Below are 21135 nucleotides of genomic sequence, written 5' to 3' on the forward strand. Positions count from 1 at the left end.
GCTGTAAAGGCCATTGGAATGACTGAACTTCAAGTGTAGTCAGGATCCCCATGGTTTGATCTCCTAGGCTTTTTCTTCAGCCTCTTTTCCCATGCTGTGGGTTACTCTGACATTTGTCTCTGAAAGGCAAAAAGCTAAAATGTTGACCTTGGAATTTAATAATCTGGATGCTCAGGTGCAGCATCTATTCTTTGAAGTCCAACTGCTTGTACTCCATGAGGACTTCAAAGACATACTGATGTTACCTCCTCCAGGAAAGAAACATTGAAGAGTTTAGGAAGAGGGCTGGCAGAAGATGACAGGTTTACAGAGAAAGCCTGTAATATTTTTAGGAAAATCCAAGCAGATTATAGAGAAGGGCCTCTTAAAATTCAAGAACAAAAGGGAGTAGACAGCAAAAAGACTAGACGAGGTATTTGATAGTATCAGCAACTTAACAGACAGCTAAAGTAGAAGCTGGAATTCTTTCTCTGAAGTGAGCCTGTTCCATGTCTTTTGTTTTCATCTTATGCAAAAGTACCAGTACTATTCTTCATATACCATTCTGGTGTAATTCTAACCAAGACTAATTGATTATAATAATAATATAAGAATATAAGACTATAATATAACAAGAATATAAGAATAATAATAATATCATAATAATATAAGAAAAAATATATAGAAGCTCTTGTAATTCTCTCCTGATATCTCTTCTTTCAGCTGTGGAGTCCAGGTGATTTGTTTTCTTTGTGTACTGATACCACCTTCTGAATTTAGAACCTATGGATCTAATCTTGCAAATGGAAAACTTTTAGTGAATGTGATCCAGCTTCAACCAGGAGAGACAGTGTCCTCACTGATGTCAGTTGGCTTCTTGCCACTGGGAGCAGTGATGCTGTGCCTGTTCAAGCTCCCTCAGAAGTCTCAGGCTTCATTTGCCAAACATAAGGTTGACGTACCTTCTTTTGGTAGCCCAGATTACAGTTAGTGCTAGCACTGACCTGGCAGGAGTAAAGCCCAAAAGGGAGGGGAAATTCTCAGCCTTAGAGGGGTAACCTGATTTCTTTCAGGAAGTGTGATACAATGGGTGATAAGGGAAGATTATAATAAACAGAAAGAAAACAGAGCAAGTAAGCCTCTGGCATTCTTGTGACATGAAGTTGCCCCAACATGTCAGATTTTTTAAGTATGTTCTATATTCTTCAGTATTTTTGTTTCTGTTGATTATCATAGAGATTTTGAGACGTGTATTTGATTAAGTACAGGGAACAAAGGTGCTGCCTTCTTATTTAGAAACACTGTTGAGACAGCAAACAGTTAATTGTGCATAGTTGAGAAGGTAAGTGTTCAGCCCTTCCCATACATATCTGTCAATGCAGCTAAGTCTTTGCCTGCCACTCCTCTGCTCCCAGACTTGGCAGATAAATAGCTGTTATTGTGATGTGGAAAACCTTATTTTCCTGATTTGTCAAGCAATTCTATAGAAGTTGGCAGGATAAATTAGCCTGGGAAAATATATGCAAAGTAGCACTGGAAGAGTTTTGGAGAAAGAATCATGTGTATGCATTGTCTACACATGTAGTTTTCCTGAAAATAGGCTTTTAACTGTGCACTTCCATTGCTGTATGAAGAAACAGATCACCTTCTTGAGAAGGCTCGGTTTAAATCCATGGGAGATCCTTTGAGGATCTGGGCTAACACGAATGTTAGGTGTCAAATTTTGGCACAGAATAATTGCCCAGTTCTTTGCTCTTTTAAGAGTTCATATCCACTGCTCCGATCCTTTTTCTTAAGTTTTTGCCATCGTCTGTAGTTACTTGAAGTCAGGGCTGATAAACTTCAGAAACTTGAATTTCTTAAATCTTCTGTTTCAGGGGGATAACTTAATCACAGAATGTCACTACAGCACTATGGACCGAATACGCATGACATGGGTAAGAAAATCTTATTCATAAGGTGCAATTAAAATGTGTGATATTACTTAATTACACAATAGCATGTCATTTCTTAGGTTTTAAAGTCAAAAGGACTGTTAGGATTAAAGTCTGATCTCTTGCATAATGCATTCATATGACTGGTTTATAAAAATAAGCAAGCCATTTCATAACAGATACTGAAAAAGGAGATTTCAGTAGTTAAATGAATGCTTTCTTCATAGCATGCATTAACATGTAAATTTTGCATATTCTAATGAATTATGTTCTACGTTCCTATTACCTGTAGTTCTGTGAGATTTATGGAAATGTTTCCACAGGATTTAGGGACACATAAAGGTCATAAACTTGTCCATACGTACCAATGTTAATTTTAAATTCGATTCTCAGTGGAAGGCTATTTCAGAACATGTTTCTTCTGACAGCTAAAAATCTTACTTATTCTTTTACAGTTAGTGCTCATTTGTTCTTGAGTCCATATAGTCCATATAGAAACATATTCCATCCCAGCCTCCATTTTATGAGGCAGAGCTCATGCAATTTCTTATTAAGAAGACTAATTATCCTATTAGAATTTTCCTGCACCTGTTCTGAATCACAGTAGATATAAGTACATTTGAGACAGCCAAAAGTAAACCTGAACTTCTCAGATCAAACTTGAACTTAACAGGGGCTTGTTTTACTGACTGTTGTAGTTTCTGGCATCTCATTAGCTGAGGAGATGTTGCTTGAGCTTGCAGTGTACTTTGTAATTCATTACATAATAATTTATTGTTACTCGGTCACCTAACATGCAAAGTAAACCTGTTGACTTTGGCCTCCTGCTACACATTTCATCAGCGTACAAATACTAACCAATGTTTCCATCTGTGGTGTACCATTGCTACCTTGATTAAAAGAAAAATCCCATTTTCAGGGTGGTCTGAGCACCAGGAATGAAATGTGCCTGTCGTATCTGCTCTATTACCCGCGGATCAACCTCACCCGGTGTGCAAGTATTCCAGACATCATGGAGCAACTCCAGTTCATTGGTGTTAAGGAAATTTACAGACCGGTCAGGCAAGTGAAATGTTTGTGAATATATGCAACCTGTTGTAAGATCACTCATGACAGTTTGTTTTGATGAATAACCCATTCTCTGCAGCTATTTGTTTCTCTGGCCAAATTGCTTTTTATTATGTTTTATTATTATTTGAAAAACAGTTTCTTTTGTTAAATAGATTATTTTTCTCACAGCAGGTACCTCACCACCAACCATCTAGAGAAATAAAGCTTCATATAAATATCATATGTTTCAAATGTATTAGTTTATCAAAACGTATCAGTGAAACACTGATATACAGATAATTTTGAAAAAGTAGGACTTTGGGAGCACTAGTGTTGAATTAGTCCATGTAGATCTGTTGTCATTAATTCAGCTGAAGTTGATCAACAGCTGCTCTGACTGTGTCATCGCTGAAATGTACCACTCACATCCACTGTTTGGTCTCCATAAAGACAAAAGAGTCAATGAATATCAGTGGGTGCCATGCTGGTGCATGCTTCCCACTGAGTTGTTGGATCTAACTTTTCTGCTTTATGATGTCACTAGGTTAAACTGCACAGTGATGTTACTTTCTGTAGCAAGGGTAAGTGGATTAAGTGGATAGGTGACTCGTGTGGCCTCTTGTTTAAATTTTAAAAGTTGGCTTTCCATATGCAGTAAGTCTGAATAAAAACATATAAAACCTATTGCAAAACAATTTAATGTACAGGCTTATTAGTCTTTGTTCTGTAGTTTGTATCCAAGACTGGATATTTTAAAGAGAGCCAGAATGCAGCCAAAGTCTACTTCATTTTGACACTACTGTTATTTACAGTCTCTCTTAATACAGGGAGAGCACAGTTTCTAAACTAATCCTAGCAGAAAGGGTCTTTTTGAGGTTATAAAGAAAATATTCTAACAAATGTATGCTCTATTGAGGGTTCATTCATGATAGTTCTATTTAAGAAAAAAAATGCACATTTGGCCTGGGGAAATAAAGATGTTTTGAATAGAGTAAGTATGCAGGCTGTCTGCTGTAAATGGAAGAGTAATTAGAAGAAGAGATTGTTAATGCCTCTAGAATTTATGACCTAATCCACAATTCTTGTTTCATTAAGCTCTGTTAGCCTAAGGGTATGTGACCCAATGCTCATCTCTCTTGTGTCAGTTTTACACTGGAATTGCTTCACTGGCTCCTCTAAAGTCTCTTGACTTAGACATGAAGGCAACTGGATGCAGGATCAAGGCACTGGTGGCTCACTTCAGAACTCTTTTTTTTCCCCTGTCTGGTGGCATGGACAGTGGTATAAGTAATGAGGAGTTGAGATTGAAATGATTGGGCTACAATAGTGTAAAATAGATGTTTGACTAAAATCACATCCTCCATGCCCAGATATTGAATGGAGATGAAATTGGCATAGGCAGCATTTTACTCAAAGCAAATGGGAGGCAGTGTACTGCAAAATAATACAGGCCTGCCTAAAATGTTTTAGAGGGATAATACACACTTCATCCAAAAAAGAAAAACAAAACATTAGGTTAGTTAAAGTTTCTGTCACTTTATTTTTTGCACAAAGTGTATCTGGCTTTGTTTTTAAAAACTTGTCCCATTCACCATGTTTTTTCCTTTGACTCTCTTGAGTCAAACGAGAAGAAAAAATAGTAGAAAAGTTTTTCTGTAGCTATTTTTTTTTGTTTGCTCATTATTAAATTTAATTTTTTGTTATTTTTATGTTTCAGTTTTCTACTACTTAAATGAAAGATAGGAGACCTCGTTCCTTCCCCTCCTCCATCTCAGGGAGCTGGTGGGGAATGAGACTAGGTCCACTTATCCATGACGAGAGTTAAGTCAGCTCTCCTACAGAAGAACAGCAGATCTCTAATCCACCTCTTTCCAATAGCTCCCTTGCAGCCATAGCACTAAGACATGCCAAAAGAAAGCATCCAAAACATTGGTTATTTTCATTTATTTTTTTGGCAGCTTTGCCAACCTAGCAACTCTGTGCTAGGCTGAGGTTTGACCTATTATCTGAGTTATGGCCAGAGGTTGGTGGAGTCATTTGGAAGCAGCTTTCTAACAGCAAACATTCTTCTACAACACTGCCTGTCAAGCTTAGTAGAGGGCATGATTTATTTATTCATTCATTTGTTTGTTTATTCCATTAGGGGAACAAATCCAAAATTTGTTTTGGATCATCTGTGTATTCAGTTCGTAGATGAGATAACAGCACTGTAATTCTTAATTAAAAGTCCTTTACTTCTAAAAGCATCTGGCAGCAACTCCTTAACAACCGTTCTGTTGAAGTCAGGGACATTGTATCAGTTTTCACTAGCAGAGATTTCAAATTAGTTATATATATATATTTATATGTATGCATATTAACGGTGTGTTTATTTTCTTAGTAAATTCCCAAAAGTAAATTCCCATATCAGTTCTGACTTGGTGGTGTTTATTTATGTTTTAAAATTCTTTTTATTGCTCTTTCTTCAGGACTTGGCCTTTTATTATCAAGAGTCCTAAGCAATATAAAAACCTGTCTTTTATGGATGCAATGAACAAGTTCAAGTGGTCCAAATCAGAAGGTCTCTCCTATAATGAGCTTGTGCTAAAACTACCAATGAATGTGAGATGTTCAAAAACAGATAATGCAGAATGGTCGGTAAGTCTGTTCCCATCTAAGCTTTCTAAATCTTAAAAAGGAGGCAACTATGACATGAAACAAATGGGATTTGCAGTACTTGACTGAATATGAATGTTGGCCTCAAACTGTTTACATGCCCACTGAGGATCTGCAATAGAAATTATGAGAAAGTTTTATCAATGCTTCCATGAACTCGAGATCTAGAAATGATTATAAAGAATAGAAAAGTTGGAGCTTTGAGCAGGTTTGGGGATTAATAACAGGAATACAGTCTCTTCCACTGTATTTAGGAATAACCATGTATTCAGATTAGGTGTCCATGTTCTCAATTTAGAGAAGTGATTTCTTCTTATATTTCTTCTTTCTTCTTGCTCTGTAGGGGAGATTGTATTGGCTACATAAGGAAGCCTCCAGAATCTGCTCTTTAATTCATATATCTAAACCACTTAAATCTATACAAATCTTCCAACATCTCTTTTCTGTTGGTACTGTATCTTAAAGATATCTGTAGTAGTGGGTCAGAAAAATGCATCAAGCATTGCCCATCTTTTTATGCATTCTTTCTTGGAAGATTTATAACTTTGATAGTTTTCCTTTACCTGTACTTTTGATGAAAAAACTGTAAGATAAAAATAATTTCCCATTAATTTGTTATTTATTCTAAATTAATGTTATATTAGCAGGACCTCTGGGAAAAACTCTTATCATTAATGTTGATATGTGCTTGTAAATAACTACTAGTGTCATCCGCTGGAAAACATGCATTGCTCCTTGAAATCCTTTACAGATTCCAAATTCAAGATTTGATTATACTTTTTTGATTTTTTTTTTATTTTTTTCTCCCCAGAGGGGAAATTGTCTTATTCTGCTAGTTCATTTCCTAACTGATTTTAATCCAGCTTAACAGAGCTGATGCTAAATACTACTCATGAGAGAGGACCTAGGAAATTGTCACTCTGCAGAAAAGCTTCTGTTGCTTCTGAGATGTCACACAGTAGTTTCAGGTAGTGGAGAAATTCCCCTTCCAGCAGCAGTGTCCTAAGGTCTCTCAAACATTGGACTGTTCTGCCCATGGGAGGGCAGTAAAATACTGTGAGCTATAAGTAATCAAAGAGATCCAGATATATGTTTTTTTTAATATTTTCCCCACTGCAGACTTTCTGTGAAGAGTAGTTATTGAATACATGCAATAATAGAGCAAGTGACTATTCGTTGGTTTGGGGTAAGATTCTTGGCTAATTGCTGTCCAGTAGCAGCTACTTAGCCACTTTTTCACTGATTATTAGTGAGAGAACAATTAAAGAAGATGGAAAACACTCAGAATTTTTATCAGGAGTGGATAGGCTTCTTTATTCTTTGAGTGGTTTGCTTTCTGGAAAATGCTGTTTCACTTTATCTTACAGGATGAAGGAATAGTATTTGGGTCTTAATTTTCTCAAAGACCGAGTTCATTGGAACTGGGAGTACTTAGTTCTCTCTTTATCACTAGTTTCCTATTTCAAATGACTCAGTCATATTCTTCAAAGCTGAGATTAGGGCTCTTTCCTTTTCCTTCCCTAAGTAGGGATATTACATGTAATTGGCTGTACTCATCAAAATCAGAAACAGATTTAACCTGAAAGGCTATGCAGCGAGTTGTCACAAGAAGGTAAAAACATGAAGTGGAGGAAGTGAACTGAAAATTCCTTTATCCTACTATAGGGATAGCCTAATAATCAGTTTTATCTTTGTCTAGGAATAAGCCAGTATTTGGATTATTCTTTCTCTGAAGTGCAGGATAATTGCAATGTAGAGAAAACCACCGAGCATGTATTGTACAGTTGGACATTCAGACCTTCAAAAATATTTGTGCCCAGGGGTTCACTCATCATAGAACTAATTTTCTTCAACATAAACCTGACAATGTTTCATTTAATTCAGGAATTAAACCATGTAAGCATGGAGTAGATTTAGGAGATTTATAACTAAGTGGCGCACCTAAATCTCTCTGATTCCATGTCAAAGCCAGGACAGACAGGTAGATGCCATACTCCATAAAAATTACACTGAGTTCTAAGAGAAGAGTAAAAATGCCCAATATATAGAAGCATGACATAGCTCTGGGTGGCCCTGCTTGAGTCGAGAGTTGAAACAGATGGCCTCCAGAGGTCCTTGCCAATCTCAGTCATCCTGATTCTGTAGAACTAAAGTGATAAAAATGTGAGCACCATCAACTGCCTTCTACATATAAGTAAAAGCCTTGTATGTGCAAATGAATGCTTTCAGATATTATCCAATATCTCAGTAGCACTGTAACACTGTAATCTTCCATTTTCATCTTCCAGAAAGATGAAAACAAAAACCAAACCAGCCAGAAAATCCCACAAAACATAGCAAGGTCATGCAGATCAATAAACAAAAGCCTAACCTTGTTTACTGGAGAGGATGCCAGTGTACACAGCTGTTTCCAAGCTGAAAACAGTAGATCCACTCACTGGCTGATCATTTGACAAGTAATATATTAGTATTTTTACTGAGTTTGATGTCTTCACAGTAAGATCCACAACTACAATACAAAGCTAACAACAGATTCTTGTGCAAGCTCTGACGGATCTAATCTTATATGATGAAACTGATAATTTTTCATTTTAATTGCAGTTCCAAGGCATGACAGCTTTTCCTCCTGAGGTAGAGAGACCATACAAGACAGAACCAGTAATATGCAGTTCATCTTCCTGTTTACCTTGCAGTTTATCCCTCGCTCTGTTGTTTGTGGTACATGTCACATACAGTACCATAGGAAACTTTGGGCCCTTTGTACAATAATTTTTATTCATTTGTGTTCTGTATGCCATGCAAGTTCTGATGTGTTTGCACTGTTGCTGTTGTAGATTTATTTTTTTACATATTAATAAACTAAATTTGCTAGTTCAAAATAAAATGTGTACTTTGTTTGAAAACTGTGGTTTACTTGGTTTTCAATGTAAAGTATATACAAAACACAGTAGGTACACTGGCACGTTGCATATTGAAATCTTTTCACATACAGTTTTGTTACACTTTGTCCTGGCTCTTCACATCATGTTTTCAATACCAACTATGTATATGGGTGAAATTAATAAACTAAAAGAAACTTAGTTAATCACATTCAACCTGGAGTATGCTTTATTATTTTGTCTTGGTTCTTGATATGTGCAGGTTAAGAAGTAAACATGTACTTGGGTATTTCTGACTGGCACATGTAGTACAGCCACAGGGAGGATTTATTCAGGGGAACATGTCTAGGAGCAACACGTTGCAACTGGTCACTCCTCTTATAAGAAACAAGTTGCCACAGTTGTTAAATGGATGAAAATAGGGACAAAACCCCAAAATTCCCCATAGGGATTCTTGTACAAGGAGTCCCTGGCTAACCAGGGGATTCTCTCCTCATTTCTTCTCTTCATCTTTTCTTCAGTCCCTGACAGTTCAGTGTTTCTTTCTTCTTAAGGTATTGGGTAGGGTCAAGCAGAGCTTTGGTGAGGCTAGCACACACTTGTTGTACACAACCTTGATATAGCAGAACTGATGAAGATCAATCTTTCTCAATGCTCGGTACTGGTATGCACAGAGAAGGGAGTCCAAGCCTGCCTGCCAGCAGCTATTGTTAGCACATGCCAAGCATCCTGATATGCCAAAGTGTTGATAAAGAGCTTATTTTTTGCATACCACACACCTTGTATGACTTTTTTTTTTTTTTTTTTTTTTTTTTAAATGTGAAAATCTGTGTCTTCTTTACTGAGATGTTGTTCAGGAGGGAAATTTTCCTAAAGATACCTAATTAATTCCCAATGATATTATGCAACACACTGGAAAAGGACTTACTTTGTCCCTAAGCCCTCATTTCCATAGGCACACAGTAGCTGCAGTTAACTATACATTTTCCACATTTCAGCATAAACATTACTGGAGGTCAGCTGTGAAAATAAGGTCTTTTTGGGTGTTTAGAGTGCTTCCCTGACCACTGCAGTACCAGCACTACAACTAATCTCTGTAGACATAGTTACATAGAGATTTTTTTTAGTTCATTCTATGTCACTGAGCACCATGCTGCAGCATGCTCTGTCCACAGTAGATCAAGAACTCAATTTAGCTGAGGTGAACTGATTTTCTGGTTCATTGAATGTTAACCATTAAAACCTGTACTTGTTTGTGAAATTAAATTTCTTCATGAGAGCCGTCTATTCTGATGCAAAGAGCTGTCACATCAGAAGCAAAATAAGGAGGGGATTTGGAATCTGTCTTCTTTGTGTTTGAGTAGTGAGAAGGAAAGCATCACAAAGCTGGTAAAGCTAATTTGTGGATAGCCAAAATGACAATTAGTGTGAAAGTCTTCATAGAAGAAAGGCATTGAAGATACTAATGCCTGAAGTAGAGATGAAAGAATTAATCAATGTTAGATTAAATTTCTAAGAGCTATAGCAATCTCATTATGAAATGTATGCATAAAGAGAGTTTAAAATCATCTGTGAAGACAGGCTGATATGGCCCACTAAATCCTCCTGATGTTGCAATCTGCACTTGGAGCAAAAGAACAACTCCCACCGCATCCTGGGGACTTTCTTCATCACTATTGCACAGCTGCTTCCTTTGGACTACTAACATGAGTCCTATGTAGACTTGGTTTATAATTAAGATAAAGCAGATCCGGGGTTACTTTCCATTCACTTGGCTGTTCTCTGATTTGGTGCCATTTCTAGTCTGAGGGAATTTCCTTTCCATGGGTATCTGTCCTAAAAACAAGTGAACAAATGGGTATTTGTTGTTGCCATTGAGTACGCCATGAGATGATGTAAAGCATGCCTGTGAGAATTAGCTGCCACTGTTATCAGCAAGACCTCCCTTATACACTAAAGGTTCATTTTTACTTAACCTACAACTGTTCTATAATTCCTTGAGGAACAGAAAAGAAAATTTTACTTCACAGGTAGATAAAAATAGAGACTGGTGATACAGTTCTGGGATACTTGCTGATAAAAGATCTAAAACAAATAAAAGAACATTACATTATCAAAAAAATCTTAAGAAAATAAATAAATGCTGAAAGTCTAAAACTGACCAAAGCTCAAAGCAAGGATAAAGGTGTAGAATGCTACACATTAGCTCCGTGCCACTGAAGTAAAAACAGGTGGTGCAAACAGCCAGCAGGTCATACTGCATGTGAAAAAGCTCTTAGGCACAGATTTTGGTGGTTTACTTTCAGCATCATCCTATACTAAAGCACATACTCTTGAATAGTATAGTTACCCATAGCTTTCATAATAGTTAAAAGTTAGTAAATGATTTCCAAATATGCCACTCAAGGATATTGAGTGCATACCAGGAGATCAATGAGTTAATTTTCCTTGAAAATTTTTGTCAAAATTTTCCCATGTGAAGAAATGCATTATGGGTTTCTAGTCTGAAACTAAACATAAAAATAATGTACTGGGCTGGAAGTTACATTCTGGAACAGCAGCTGAAATTCCCTACCTTCTTGAATCAGATTCACCATATAATGGGCAAGCTGCCTATCACCTGTATGCTGTCTAGCTGTTTGTCTATCTACCTATCCTATTTATACTATTTAATTCTCTTTGTTTCATTTTAATATTAATTATTTTTTCATTATGGAGCTTCCATTTAATGAGCATGCGGCTCAAACAACCACTTCAGATTTTGACTCTTTATCATGAAACCATGATTCAGGAATACTGAGAAGGGAGCATCTGGAGTTTACTTAACTCCTTTGACCCTCAGGGTATAGCATCTCCTCTCCAGTTCCATTGCACAAGCCCACATCCACCCACTGGTGCCTGGAGTGTGGTGACCTCTAAGCTGAGTGTGTGTAGATCTGCACACATGCCAGCTGCAGAGCATTGGGTGTACACTTCTGCTGGCCTTTGTACATGCCACTTAGGGAGGTCTTGCTTAGCAAATCAGCCTGACTGGTTAAATGGAGGGACAGTGTGACTGTATTACCCCAGATGCTGAAGGGGCACAAATTTAATAAATAAAACCCAGTGAAAACACTGGCCCCATTCTCTTCTTTCCTCCCTTCATGCAGAATTGGACTATTTATAGACCAATTACTGCTTCTAGCATGTTTAAGAATTTCCACTTCTGCTCTGTGCCTCTCATAGAAGATTTTTGATAGATCCATGAGAGAGTGGAAGCTAATCCTGAGATTTTCAGTAGAGAAGTGGGGAGTCAAAAATCACAGCTGTGACAGGGACTGCTGGGCTGCTTCCTTCATCCCTGTGCTGCAGGAACCCCCAAGAGTATCAGCACCCCCATAAAAGACCACTACAGTCATACTGAGCACACACAGGCTGGCCAAAGGGTGGGTGCAGCTGTAAGTTTTCCTTTTCCTCATCACCTGCAAACTGCTCATGGTATAGGTGCCCCCAGTTGCCTGCATGTTAACGCTGTGTGGACAGACTGTCTGTCCCCAAAAACTCAGACTCAACAACCAAGAGGTGGAAAGAGGGCTGAGAGAACCACTGATCACAGAGAAAGGCTCACTGACCTCCATGCTTTCTAAAGCTGCTGTGCTAAGTTATTTTAGTCAAGTTGCTACTATTCATAACATATTCAGGAACGGGCTCATCATTTTATGGGCACATGTACACTAGTCAACTAACCAGCAAAAACTATCCTCAAGCACAATTTTTAACTCTCCATTCATGGCTGTCTTTTTGGCATTGAGCCTTCAGGGCTGAAGGGATGGAGATCTTGACCTGAAACTCTGGGGATGTGCAGCCAGCCATCTGCTCTGCTTGCCTTAGCATGCCAAGGATCACCCAGGATCAAAACTTTTTAAAGCATTTAGATATTGGTGACTGTTTGGGGCTGCGGGAATACACTGCTTGTAGATAATTAAGAAAAAAGGAAAGAAATAAAAACCAGCATCCCATATGCCACCTACCTGTGCCTTAGGCAAGTAAGTCTTTCAGTCACAGCCCTGGTCTATGGACCAGAAGTACAATGGAGAAGCTGAAAATGGTTGGAAGTTGTAGAGCAGCACGCTAAAGTCACTAACCTACCAGAGTCATCAGCTCTTGTGGTACTGGGTACTCATGGTGATTGTAAGGCTCCAGCTCCTGGGATCTAGAAACGAATTAAAAATAAAAAAGAAAGAAAGAAAACTTCTAACTCTGAAGAAATTGTGAAATGTGACTGAAATACGTGGATTAAAATTTTTGCTCAGAACATCTAAGTCAAATACAAGCCAATGTTGTGATTTCTGAGGTGTATGGTACTCTATCTTTTGCCTTCTGATAAATCTTTCAATTTCTCTCTCTCATTTCTCTTAAAACTTCTTCCTAGCACTTTCCCACATTTCTGTTTACTCCCTCTTCTCCTGTTGTCTACTCGCCCCTCATTGCTCCACCCTGCATGTTTGCTGTTCCTGCTTACCACAACATCCCCTTGGTCATCTGCCTTCTCCTGTCAGGGACAAATATTGGAAGCAATTGTCTGACATGTCCCTGAGGACAGCCTGGGCTCCAAGCTCTTCAAAGTAAGGGGGAGTACTAACCTTCATGAAGCAAGATAAATTTATAAATAACGACAATTTTTGTTTTATTATTTCTTGTAAAAAAATGTGGATTCTATTCCCAACTCAGACTGTTTAGTAAGTCAACTTGGAAACTCAGAATTGAAGGTTTTGCTCTGCCCAACATAGAGAAGAATTAGTTATCCAGATCTACTGTCTTGCTTTCCTCTCTTCCTGCCTCTTAACTGTATTGTACAGACAATTGGCTATTTGTTGGAGCAGACATCAAATCTCAAGCCCAATACTTAGTGCACTCATGACATAGGTATAAACATAGTTCATGTTTGTACATCGGAACTTGCAAAAGTAGAGTATTTCCCCAGACTGAATTTTTACTTCTACAGAAACTGCAGTTTGTAAGACAACTGTAAGTTTTATGTGAATATAAGGTGATTTAAACGTGTCTAAAAAGTGTAACTTACAACACAAGTGTGAAAGCAGGCCATTTTAGGATGACTTATCTTCACCTGTTTATAAAAATAAAAATGTCATGCTGAAATTCAGCACAAGTTCTTCCAGATCTTTGGGCAAGAATTACACATACTGCCATCTGAGAGATTCTGCATAAATCAGATGTGCTTCTCCCTGTTACCCACTTGGTCTATATCATACACACAGATTTCAATATTGAAAAGCTTTTTCAGTCACTCTGCAAAACTCCTGCTTCCCATACCTAAGCTAAATCTGACTACTCTCAAGATTACCTGTGAAAACTTTCAAGGCTACCACAGCTGTGGTATACATGCAATATACATGGGAGCTCAACATTTTTCCTAAACAAGTGTTCCATGAGTAGCATTTCCTCCAGCAAAATATGTTTCAAGTCTTTGCTGCAGTATGGTGTCTTCGTGTTTCTCAGTTCATTGGTGACACCTGTACTGGCTGTGCACTGGGCAGTTCAGAGGCTCTTGGCTTTGCCTCTTGGATATCCTGAGGAGCTCTAGACCTGACTGTGGACTCTGAGCTTTCCATGGCTGCCCCATACATTTCCTTGGCCATCTATGCAACTGATAAGGAAGGAGTAAGATATATCACAGGAGCTCTGAATTGAATAAATGATACAGTTGGATTGTATACATTAAATGAATTTTAAAAATGCAGGACACCTGAACATAGAGAGACAAAGCATGTTTTCATAACAGTGAAAACAAGTATAGTTGCTCTAATATGCAGATAAAAAGTTCAGTACAGCATAAATACTTGCCTTAGAAACAAAATCTTCATTATAATGTACTTTGTATATTGCACAATTTGGAAGGTTGTGGAGTGGTGTAGACGTGGCTGATTAAATGCTTGTTGAAGTGTCCTTTTAGAAGTCCTGAGGTTTAAATTGTACTGTTGAGATTTTTAAGAGGCTCTTTTGAATTAAATATGCATCTTCTTAGCCAAAAGCAAAGGAAACATGAAAAATGTAAATGAATGACTTCAGAAAGAGGAAGGCTGGCATGTTGGGCAAATGGAAGCAACTACCTTATCACCACTTCCTCAGAATAACATCATTGTGCGATTCCTTTCTTGCTCCCTTGTCTGGTAGAGTCCAGGAGAGACAAAGCAGGGCTTGTTTTAGCTAGAACAGATGACAGCTTTCATCTCCCAGGCTTATCAGAATTAAGCTATTTCCCCTTAATCTGAATAAAATTATTTATATTACGATTTAATTATTAAGTTCAGACCCAGATCATACTGTTGAAATTAACTTTTATTATGTTGTAGGTAGCATAAAGGTAGCTAACTAGATACGTACTGCAGCAGTTCTTAGCTTGCAGAGCACACTTTCTGGGAGAGAGTTGTTTTGACCTTATTCAACTTACTAACAAGCAGTAGAACCTATTTTCCATTCAATTTCCACAGTTTTCTTTGTATTTTAAATCCCAGTTGATTTTATAAAGCTTTTGTTTGTTTGTTTGTTCCTTTTTGAAAGAGAGGTTGTACCTACTGAGATGATAAAGATAACTGCCTCTTTCTCCTAGCTTTCCTACGTACTGCTGGTTTTACCTGGAATATGTCACAGCTTCTTACATGATGCCATGCATTATTCTCTCTTCTAACCTTCAAGGCAGCTGAGGTCTTGGGCTGCTCTTTGTAGCAGAGGAGGCCAGCACAGAACATGGATATGTTCAGCTCTCCCCTGGCAATATTTCATATCAAGTAACATTTTGAACAAAGCCATACTAAAGAAAAAATAAATACGTCAAGCAAATGTCTTTTTGTACTTACTACTTTGTGCGCAGCAGACTCATGTAGCATTGAATCTGGGACATCACATCTCACCTAGGACAATACAGTGGAATTTCACTAACAGCTTAACTGTGACATTGTAGTGAGCAACGAGTGACAGAAAACTTACTGTAAAACACAAAGAGATTTTATAAATACTCCTTGAGATTCAGAGAGTTACTGGCAAAGTAAATTGCTTTTTGTGAGACCATAATCTTCTTTCCTATTTATGTCTCCCATGGGTTACATATATACCACCAAGTAAATGCTTTCAGCTTTTTCCATTCCATTGAACAAGAAACCAGCTGGGAGCTGAGTGTTGTTCTTTTCCTAATTAATTACCAGGCAGCCTCACTACAGGTGGTTTAGAATTCCCTTATAAAACAGTAACACAGCAATAAATAAATAAATATCACTCTGTCTTTTAGTTTCATAAGCTGGGACACACATTTTCTCAGTATACTGTCATTACTAAATCATAACTTAACTTCTCCATTCACCATGATTTTAAAGAAATATTACAGTATTTTTCACAGTAATTTTCTAGTGTCTTGAAAGAAAAACTGACAAAATTCAAGCTATATGACTTCTTCCCATACCTAGCCCAGGAATCAGAGAATAAAAAGCTCTTACAGCTTGACACAGTGCTGTAAAGAATGTAACTTTACAAAGGAGCAAGAATAATGTGAAAACCTGAAATGGCTTTCAACTTCAAATGTAGGCTATCAGTACAAGAGAAAATGCACTAAAAATGCCTACTTCATCAAAGCAAACAGCACTTCTGAGGGGCTCCTATTGTTTTACAGAAGAATTCTCTCAGATCTGGAAGAGCACGTCTTGTAGTACATTTTCGTTTTGACTTGTCACTTCAAGATACTATGACAGCCTGTTGTCAGAGATTTTCTTAAGATATTTAAAGAAATAGGATTTAAAAACTAGTTCAAAACCTGTGCAAAAACTTGTGAGTCATTTCTGGGGAATACAGCAAATTTCTATAAATACCGATGTCTTTTAGTCATTAAATCACAAGTTTTCTATATGTTTTGAATTCCATAAAAACTGCTGAAATGTTGAAGAACATTTGTGGCATCACACAGTAAAGCTGGAAGCTTTTTCCAGATTGTTAATCTCTGGGGAGACTGTAATTGAAATAGTAAACCTGGGCACATTTTTAGACTTGACAGGCTGGATAAACTGCCAGTGTAGTGTGGCAAGAATCCATTTATAGAGCTATATCAGTCTGCCTCATCCCTTGGCAATAAAGGATTTGGACCATCAAGGATAGCAGGATGAAGAAAAGCAGGTCACAAAGTTGAGAAGAGAAATAGACAGCATAGGAAATTTTTAAAGATAAATATCGAGCTCAGCATACCTCTAAAGGGTAACACTTTTTGGCTTAGGTGGGAAAAACTGAGGGGTAAGGAAGAAGAGAATGTCTACATAGATTTCTCTGTGTTTGTTATTGTTACTGTTGTATGTTTGCATTATTGAAAGGCATAAAAGACAGAACAAACAGGTTCACACCTAATGTTCTGAAACAGGCTTAGTCCTGAGTTGGCCACCCATCCAATTGCCATGTGTGTGCACAGTTAGAGTAATTAGTTAGTTAGTTAGACTAACATTAGTTGCCATATTGGGAGTTAAGCTTATATATTCAAGATTAGTTTCCACCTGTTTTACTTTTGCAATTTCCTTTCTCTGACTTTCCTTCTTTCATTTCAATTCAGTGGCCTTAGATGGAACTCTTCAATTCCTCTGCTACCCCATCAGGTGCAACACAAGATCTGCTTTCATCTTCTTTTAGTGGCTGGGTTTTCCTCTTCTTTTGTCTCCTAAGGAAAAAAAAAAAGAAAAAAAAAAAAGCCACAAACTACAAACTCAGGCACGAAGGATTCATTTTGCTTGTTTATCTCTGAGGTCTATGAGAAAACATGCTTCACTTGCCTGCATAGCCAGATAGCAGGAGAGGAGGAACTTTGAAGGACTGAATCCTGGACTTGGTAGCATGCAGCTGATACCTTCCCTGTGCCGTGCTGAGGGTCTGCTCTATATACCCACCTGTTAGCCTTTAAACAACTGCAGCTGAAACAACCAGGCAGGAGAAACAGACTGACCAAGTGCAAAGGCTTGTAAATTGCTAACTGATCACATAATCACAGAATCATAAAGGCTGGAAAAGACCACTAAGATCATCTAGTCCAACCCTTGAGCCCATCACCACCATGCCCACTGACCATGTCCCTTCATGTCTTTTTGTGGTCCCACATCAGCACTTGCAAAGGGCTCCTTTCAACGAGCATAAAGAGTCTAGAAATCATCCCTCTTCCACGTGTTCCTCTTCGATTTTTTTTGGAGAGAACCAGACTAATAATAACTGCTTATTGAACAGCACACTCTGCTGCCTCCTGCGAGGTTTGCATGCGGCAGCCGCCTCCGAACATTAAGCGGCTGAAGTGGCCCATCCCACAGAAGCTAAAGCTAAAGCTCATCACGAAAGCAGCCTCTTTAAACTCCTCGTTTAAGCTTTCCAAGCAGAAAACAGGCAAATCAGGGTAGCTGAGCGTGGGACAGCCCCAGTCGGAAGGCAAATCGAGCCAAACAAAAACGACAGAGCTACGAAGCCCGAGCCCTCTGCCACCTTGTGGCAGCCTGGCCCAGCAGCCTGAAGGATCGTCCCTCCATTTCCTGACCCTGGCCAGCCCCCTAATTGCTCTCCTTGAGCACACCTGTAGCTGACACCCTTCCCAAAAAAAGCAGGGAGTGGAGTAGGGGTGTAAACAGCACAGCCTATCAATCCTCACCTAATGGGAACTGTTAAAAGATTTGTTATTGGTTTTATCTACTTCTATTCAGATGCAGGAACTGAACTCGGTGATCCTTGTGGATCCCTTCCATCTGAGGGTGTTGCATCTTCATCTTTCTGTTAGCAGAGTGCTTACCAGCACTCTGGTAATACCGTGTTGTATGGTTGGGGCTGCCAAGTCTAGCAGCCCAAGAGAGGTGAGGCTGTCACATGCGTCCCCCGAAGTCCAGCCAACAGCCTGGCTGAGGGTGTGTCCCCAACAGCACACCTGTGCACACACAGTATGCAAGTGTATGCACGTACAGATGGCTGACCTCACAAATCAACACCCACAGTGATGCTAATCACTAATCCTGTTCTCTGGGCTTCTTTGGCTCAGAAGAGAGAATCAGAATCATGGAATTGCTCAGGTTGGAAAAGATCTTAAAGATCTTGAAATCCAACCACAACCTAACTATGCTACCCTAATTCTAACAACCCGCCACACAGGGAGACCTCACTGAAGCATTCCAGTACTTGAAATGGGTTTATACATTGGAGGGAGACCAACTTTTTACATGGTCTGGTAGTGATAGGATGAGAAGGAATGGCTTTAAACTAAGCGAGGAAAGAATTAGGTTAGATGTTATAAGAAATTCTTTACTCAGAGGATTGTGAGGCACTGGCACAGCTGCCCAGAGAAGCTGTGGATGCCCCATCCCTGGAGCTGCTCAAGACCACACTGGGTGAGGCCCTGAACACCCTGGTGGTGGCAGCCCTGCCCATGGCGGGGGGGGGAGGGGGGGGGGGGGGGTAACTGGTGGCTTTAGCTGGTCCATTAGCTGCAAATCAATGTGTATGAACCAAGCTGATCTCTCTGATGGCTGGGTGGTGTCACACGATCTGCAAGTAACTGTATTTGCAGTGCCCCAGGTCTCCCTGCCCTGCACCACTTGTCATGCGCACACAGGCTTGGAAAGCAATCAGATGGTGGAAGCCTGAGTATGCAAAAATGCTGATTTTTTTCTTCCCTAAGTCACAACAATCCCATAGCCAAAGGCCTACAATGCAGCTCCTCCTGAAGAAGGAGAGAGAAACATCTGCAGTTTTTGGCAAGTACAGTGTGTACCAGCTGAGGAGCAGCCTGGGCAGCCAGCCTGAAGTGCCTTTCTTCATGCATCTCATTGCAGCAGTGGCTGGAGCAACAGGTCTGATATGGCGCACAGCACCTCATGGAGGCTCCAAGGATAGGTCTGCACTGTACTCACACACTCTGAGCTGATGTTTCCAAACAAGAGCTTGAGAAAGAGCTGGTAGCTTAATGTGGCCCCTACACAGATCTATATGGTGGTGGCGGATGGGGAAAAGTGGAAAAAGATGTGTGACCCAAAGACAGATTTGACAAACATCTGCAGTCTCTCCTAGTGGGGAGAGAATACCTTGCTAGCTGGTTTGCTGCAAATATACCAGATTGTGCTCTAAGCTTACCTGCAGTACCTGAGCAGCCCTTTACTTCTAGCCTTTGTGCCATCCAACACAAATTTCCACGCCATATTTCAAATGAGAGGGGTGCTTACGTGCTTTTCCAGAAGAAAGCAGCCAAAATGTTTTGCCTGCGTGAAAAACAATGTATTTTTAACTAACCTCTTGGAAATGAGTGAATCATTTCAGGCTGAATTTTTCCATAAATAATGAAGCCTAAAGCAGACTTTAGATATAAAAAAATTGGCCAAATGAAGAAATCAGAAGAATTATTCTCAACCAGGATCTGTAAATGGGAAAAGCTGGGGAAACTTTTGTAATAACTGATAGTTTAAAGCAGTTCTGTAATAGTCTTCATGCTGGAAAGCTGAATAATTCAGCAAATATTGTTGTTATTCTTCATCTTTTCCTTCAGTGCTCATTTTAGCTCTCTTCTAATTTATATGCAAGGGAAGATCTACAGCAGTACTTGGGATAAATTATTTTATTATACTTTTACATCTCCCTTCAGAAGAGAATATAAAAATCTCTCAATATTATTTATTATATATTATATATATATATATATATATATATATATATATTATATATATCTTCCTTTTGTAGAACATTTTTATCACTCATGGGAGAGTTAGCAAGGTTTTTCTAAATTGTGATAATTAGAAGTGAGTGTTATCAAGCATTTAGAATTCAGCATTTTTGACAGGTTTCAGTGTTGACTCTTCACCTATAAGTTTAATGGTCAGCAAGTCCTGTGCTTATTTTTTCTTCATTGTTTTATTTATGAAAAAGGAAACTTTATAAATAGCCTGGAAAATGATGTTAGCAGTTATAATTTGACTCCCTTCCTTTTCTTCTCTGTTCACACATAGTCTTATTATAGAACAGAATAAATGCAAACTATATTGTCAACTTCCTTTTTAACATAGTTTAAAAATGTCGGAAAATATTACATATTATTTCTATTGTAACATCTCTCCCACAAGAAGGGTTTGTACCTGCTCAAATAGCACCAAAACAGTGATAAATGAAGAATTCTGTAAGTATGCACGGTACCCATAAATCCCATGATCAGTCCTGGAGTGAGCATCCCCCTACTCTCCTGCCACCATAGGCAAGGGCAGCTGCCCTCTTTCCATCCTTAAACCAGAGCTTGGATCACAAAAACAAAGCCTGCTTGTTATTAACTCCAGAGCTGAGACAGCATGTCTGAAAGCAAGAGGGAGTATTTTACCCAGTTCTGTACATTTATTCAGTAAATTTGGATTGGGATTTGGACTGCTGCCTGTTCATCTTCCTTTTCTGCTCTCATTCCTACTCTCTGGTAGGTAGGTGACTGGATACACAGGCTCTCTCATCTCTCCATTCCTGTTGCCATGCTGAAGACAGTCATGGAAAAAGTATGACTGGGCATCACATCAAGGGTAAAACCAGCTCATGACATCAGAGGTGTGACCACAAGAACAAGATCCCCATTCAGGGTGAAAAACAGGGGCTAAGTGTACCATACAGAGCCT

The 21135-nt window shown here is 38.8% G+C and overlaps 1 protein-coding gene and 1 long non-coding RNA gene across 3 annotated transcripts in view; one reads left to right on the forward strand and one right to left on the reverse strand.

Annotated features, from left to right (window-relative positions):
- MOXD1 (monooxygenase DBH like 1) overlaps positions 1–8708 on the forward strand; it is a 47648-nt gene extending 38940 nt beyond the window's left edge. For both annotated transcript variants that reach the window (XM_015858586.2, XM_032443744.1), the window contains exons 9-12: positions 1857–1916; positions 2833–2975; positions 5432–5600; positions 8220–8708. In XM_015858586.2, coding sequence (XP_015714072.1) covers positions 1857–1916; positions 2833–2975; positions 5432–5600; positions 8220–8387 — 540 coding nt within the window. In that variant the 3' untranslated portion in view covers positions 8388–8708. The remainder of the gene's footprint in view (positions 1–1856; positions 1917–2832; positions 2976–5431; positions 5601–8219) is intronic.
- Positions 8709–8791: 83 nt separating this feature from the next.
- Positions 8792–17182, reverse strand: LOC107311765. Its single transcript, XR_001554232.2, has 4 exons — positions 17026–17182; positions 15355–15408; positions 12626–12689; positions 8792–10333 (listed from the first exon to the last, which is right to left on the reverse strand). It is a non-coding gene; the product is annotated as an uncharacterized LOC107311765 (long non-coding RNA).
- Between the last annotated feature and the right edge of the window lie 3953 nt (positions 17183–21135).

This window comes from Coturnix japonica, chromosome 3 (genome assembly GCF_001577835.2).
Source record: "Coturnix japonica isolate 7356 chromosome 3, Coturnix japonica 2.1, whole genome shotgun sequence".
Classification (NCBI taxonomy): domain Eukaryota; kingdom Metazoa; phylum Chordata; class Aves; order Galliformes; family Phasianidae; genus Coturnix; species Coturnix japonica.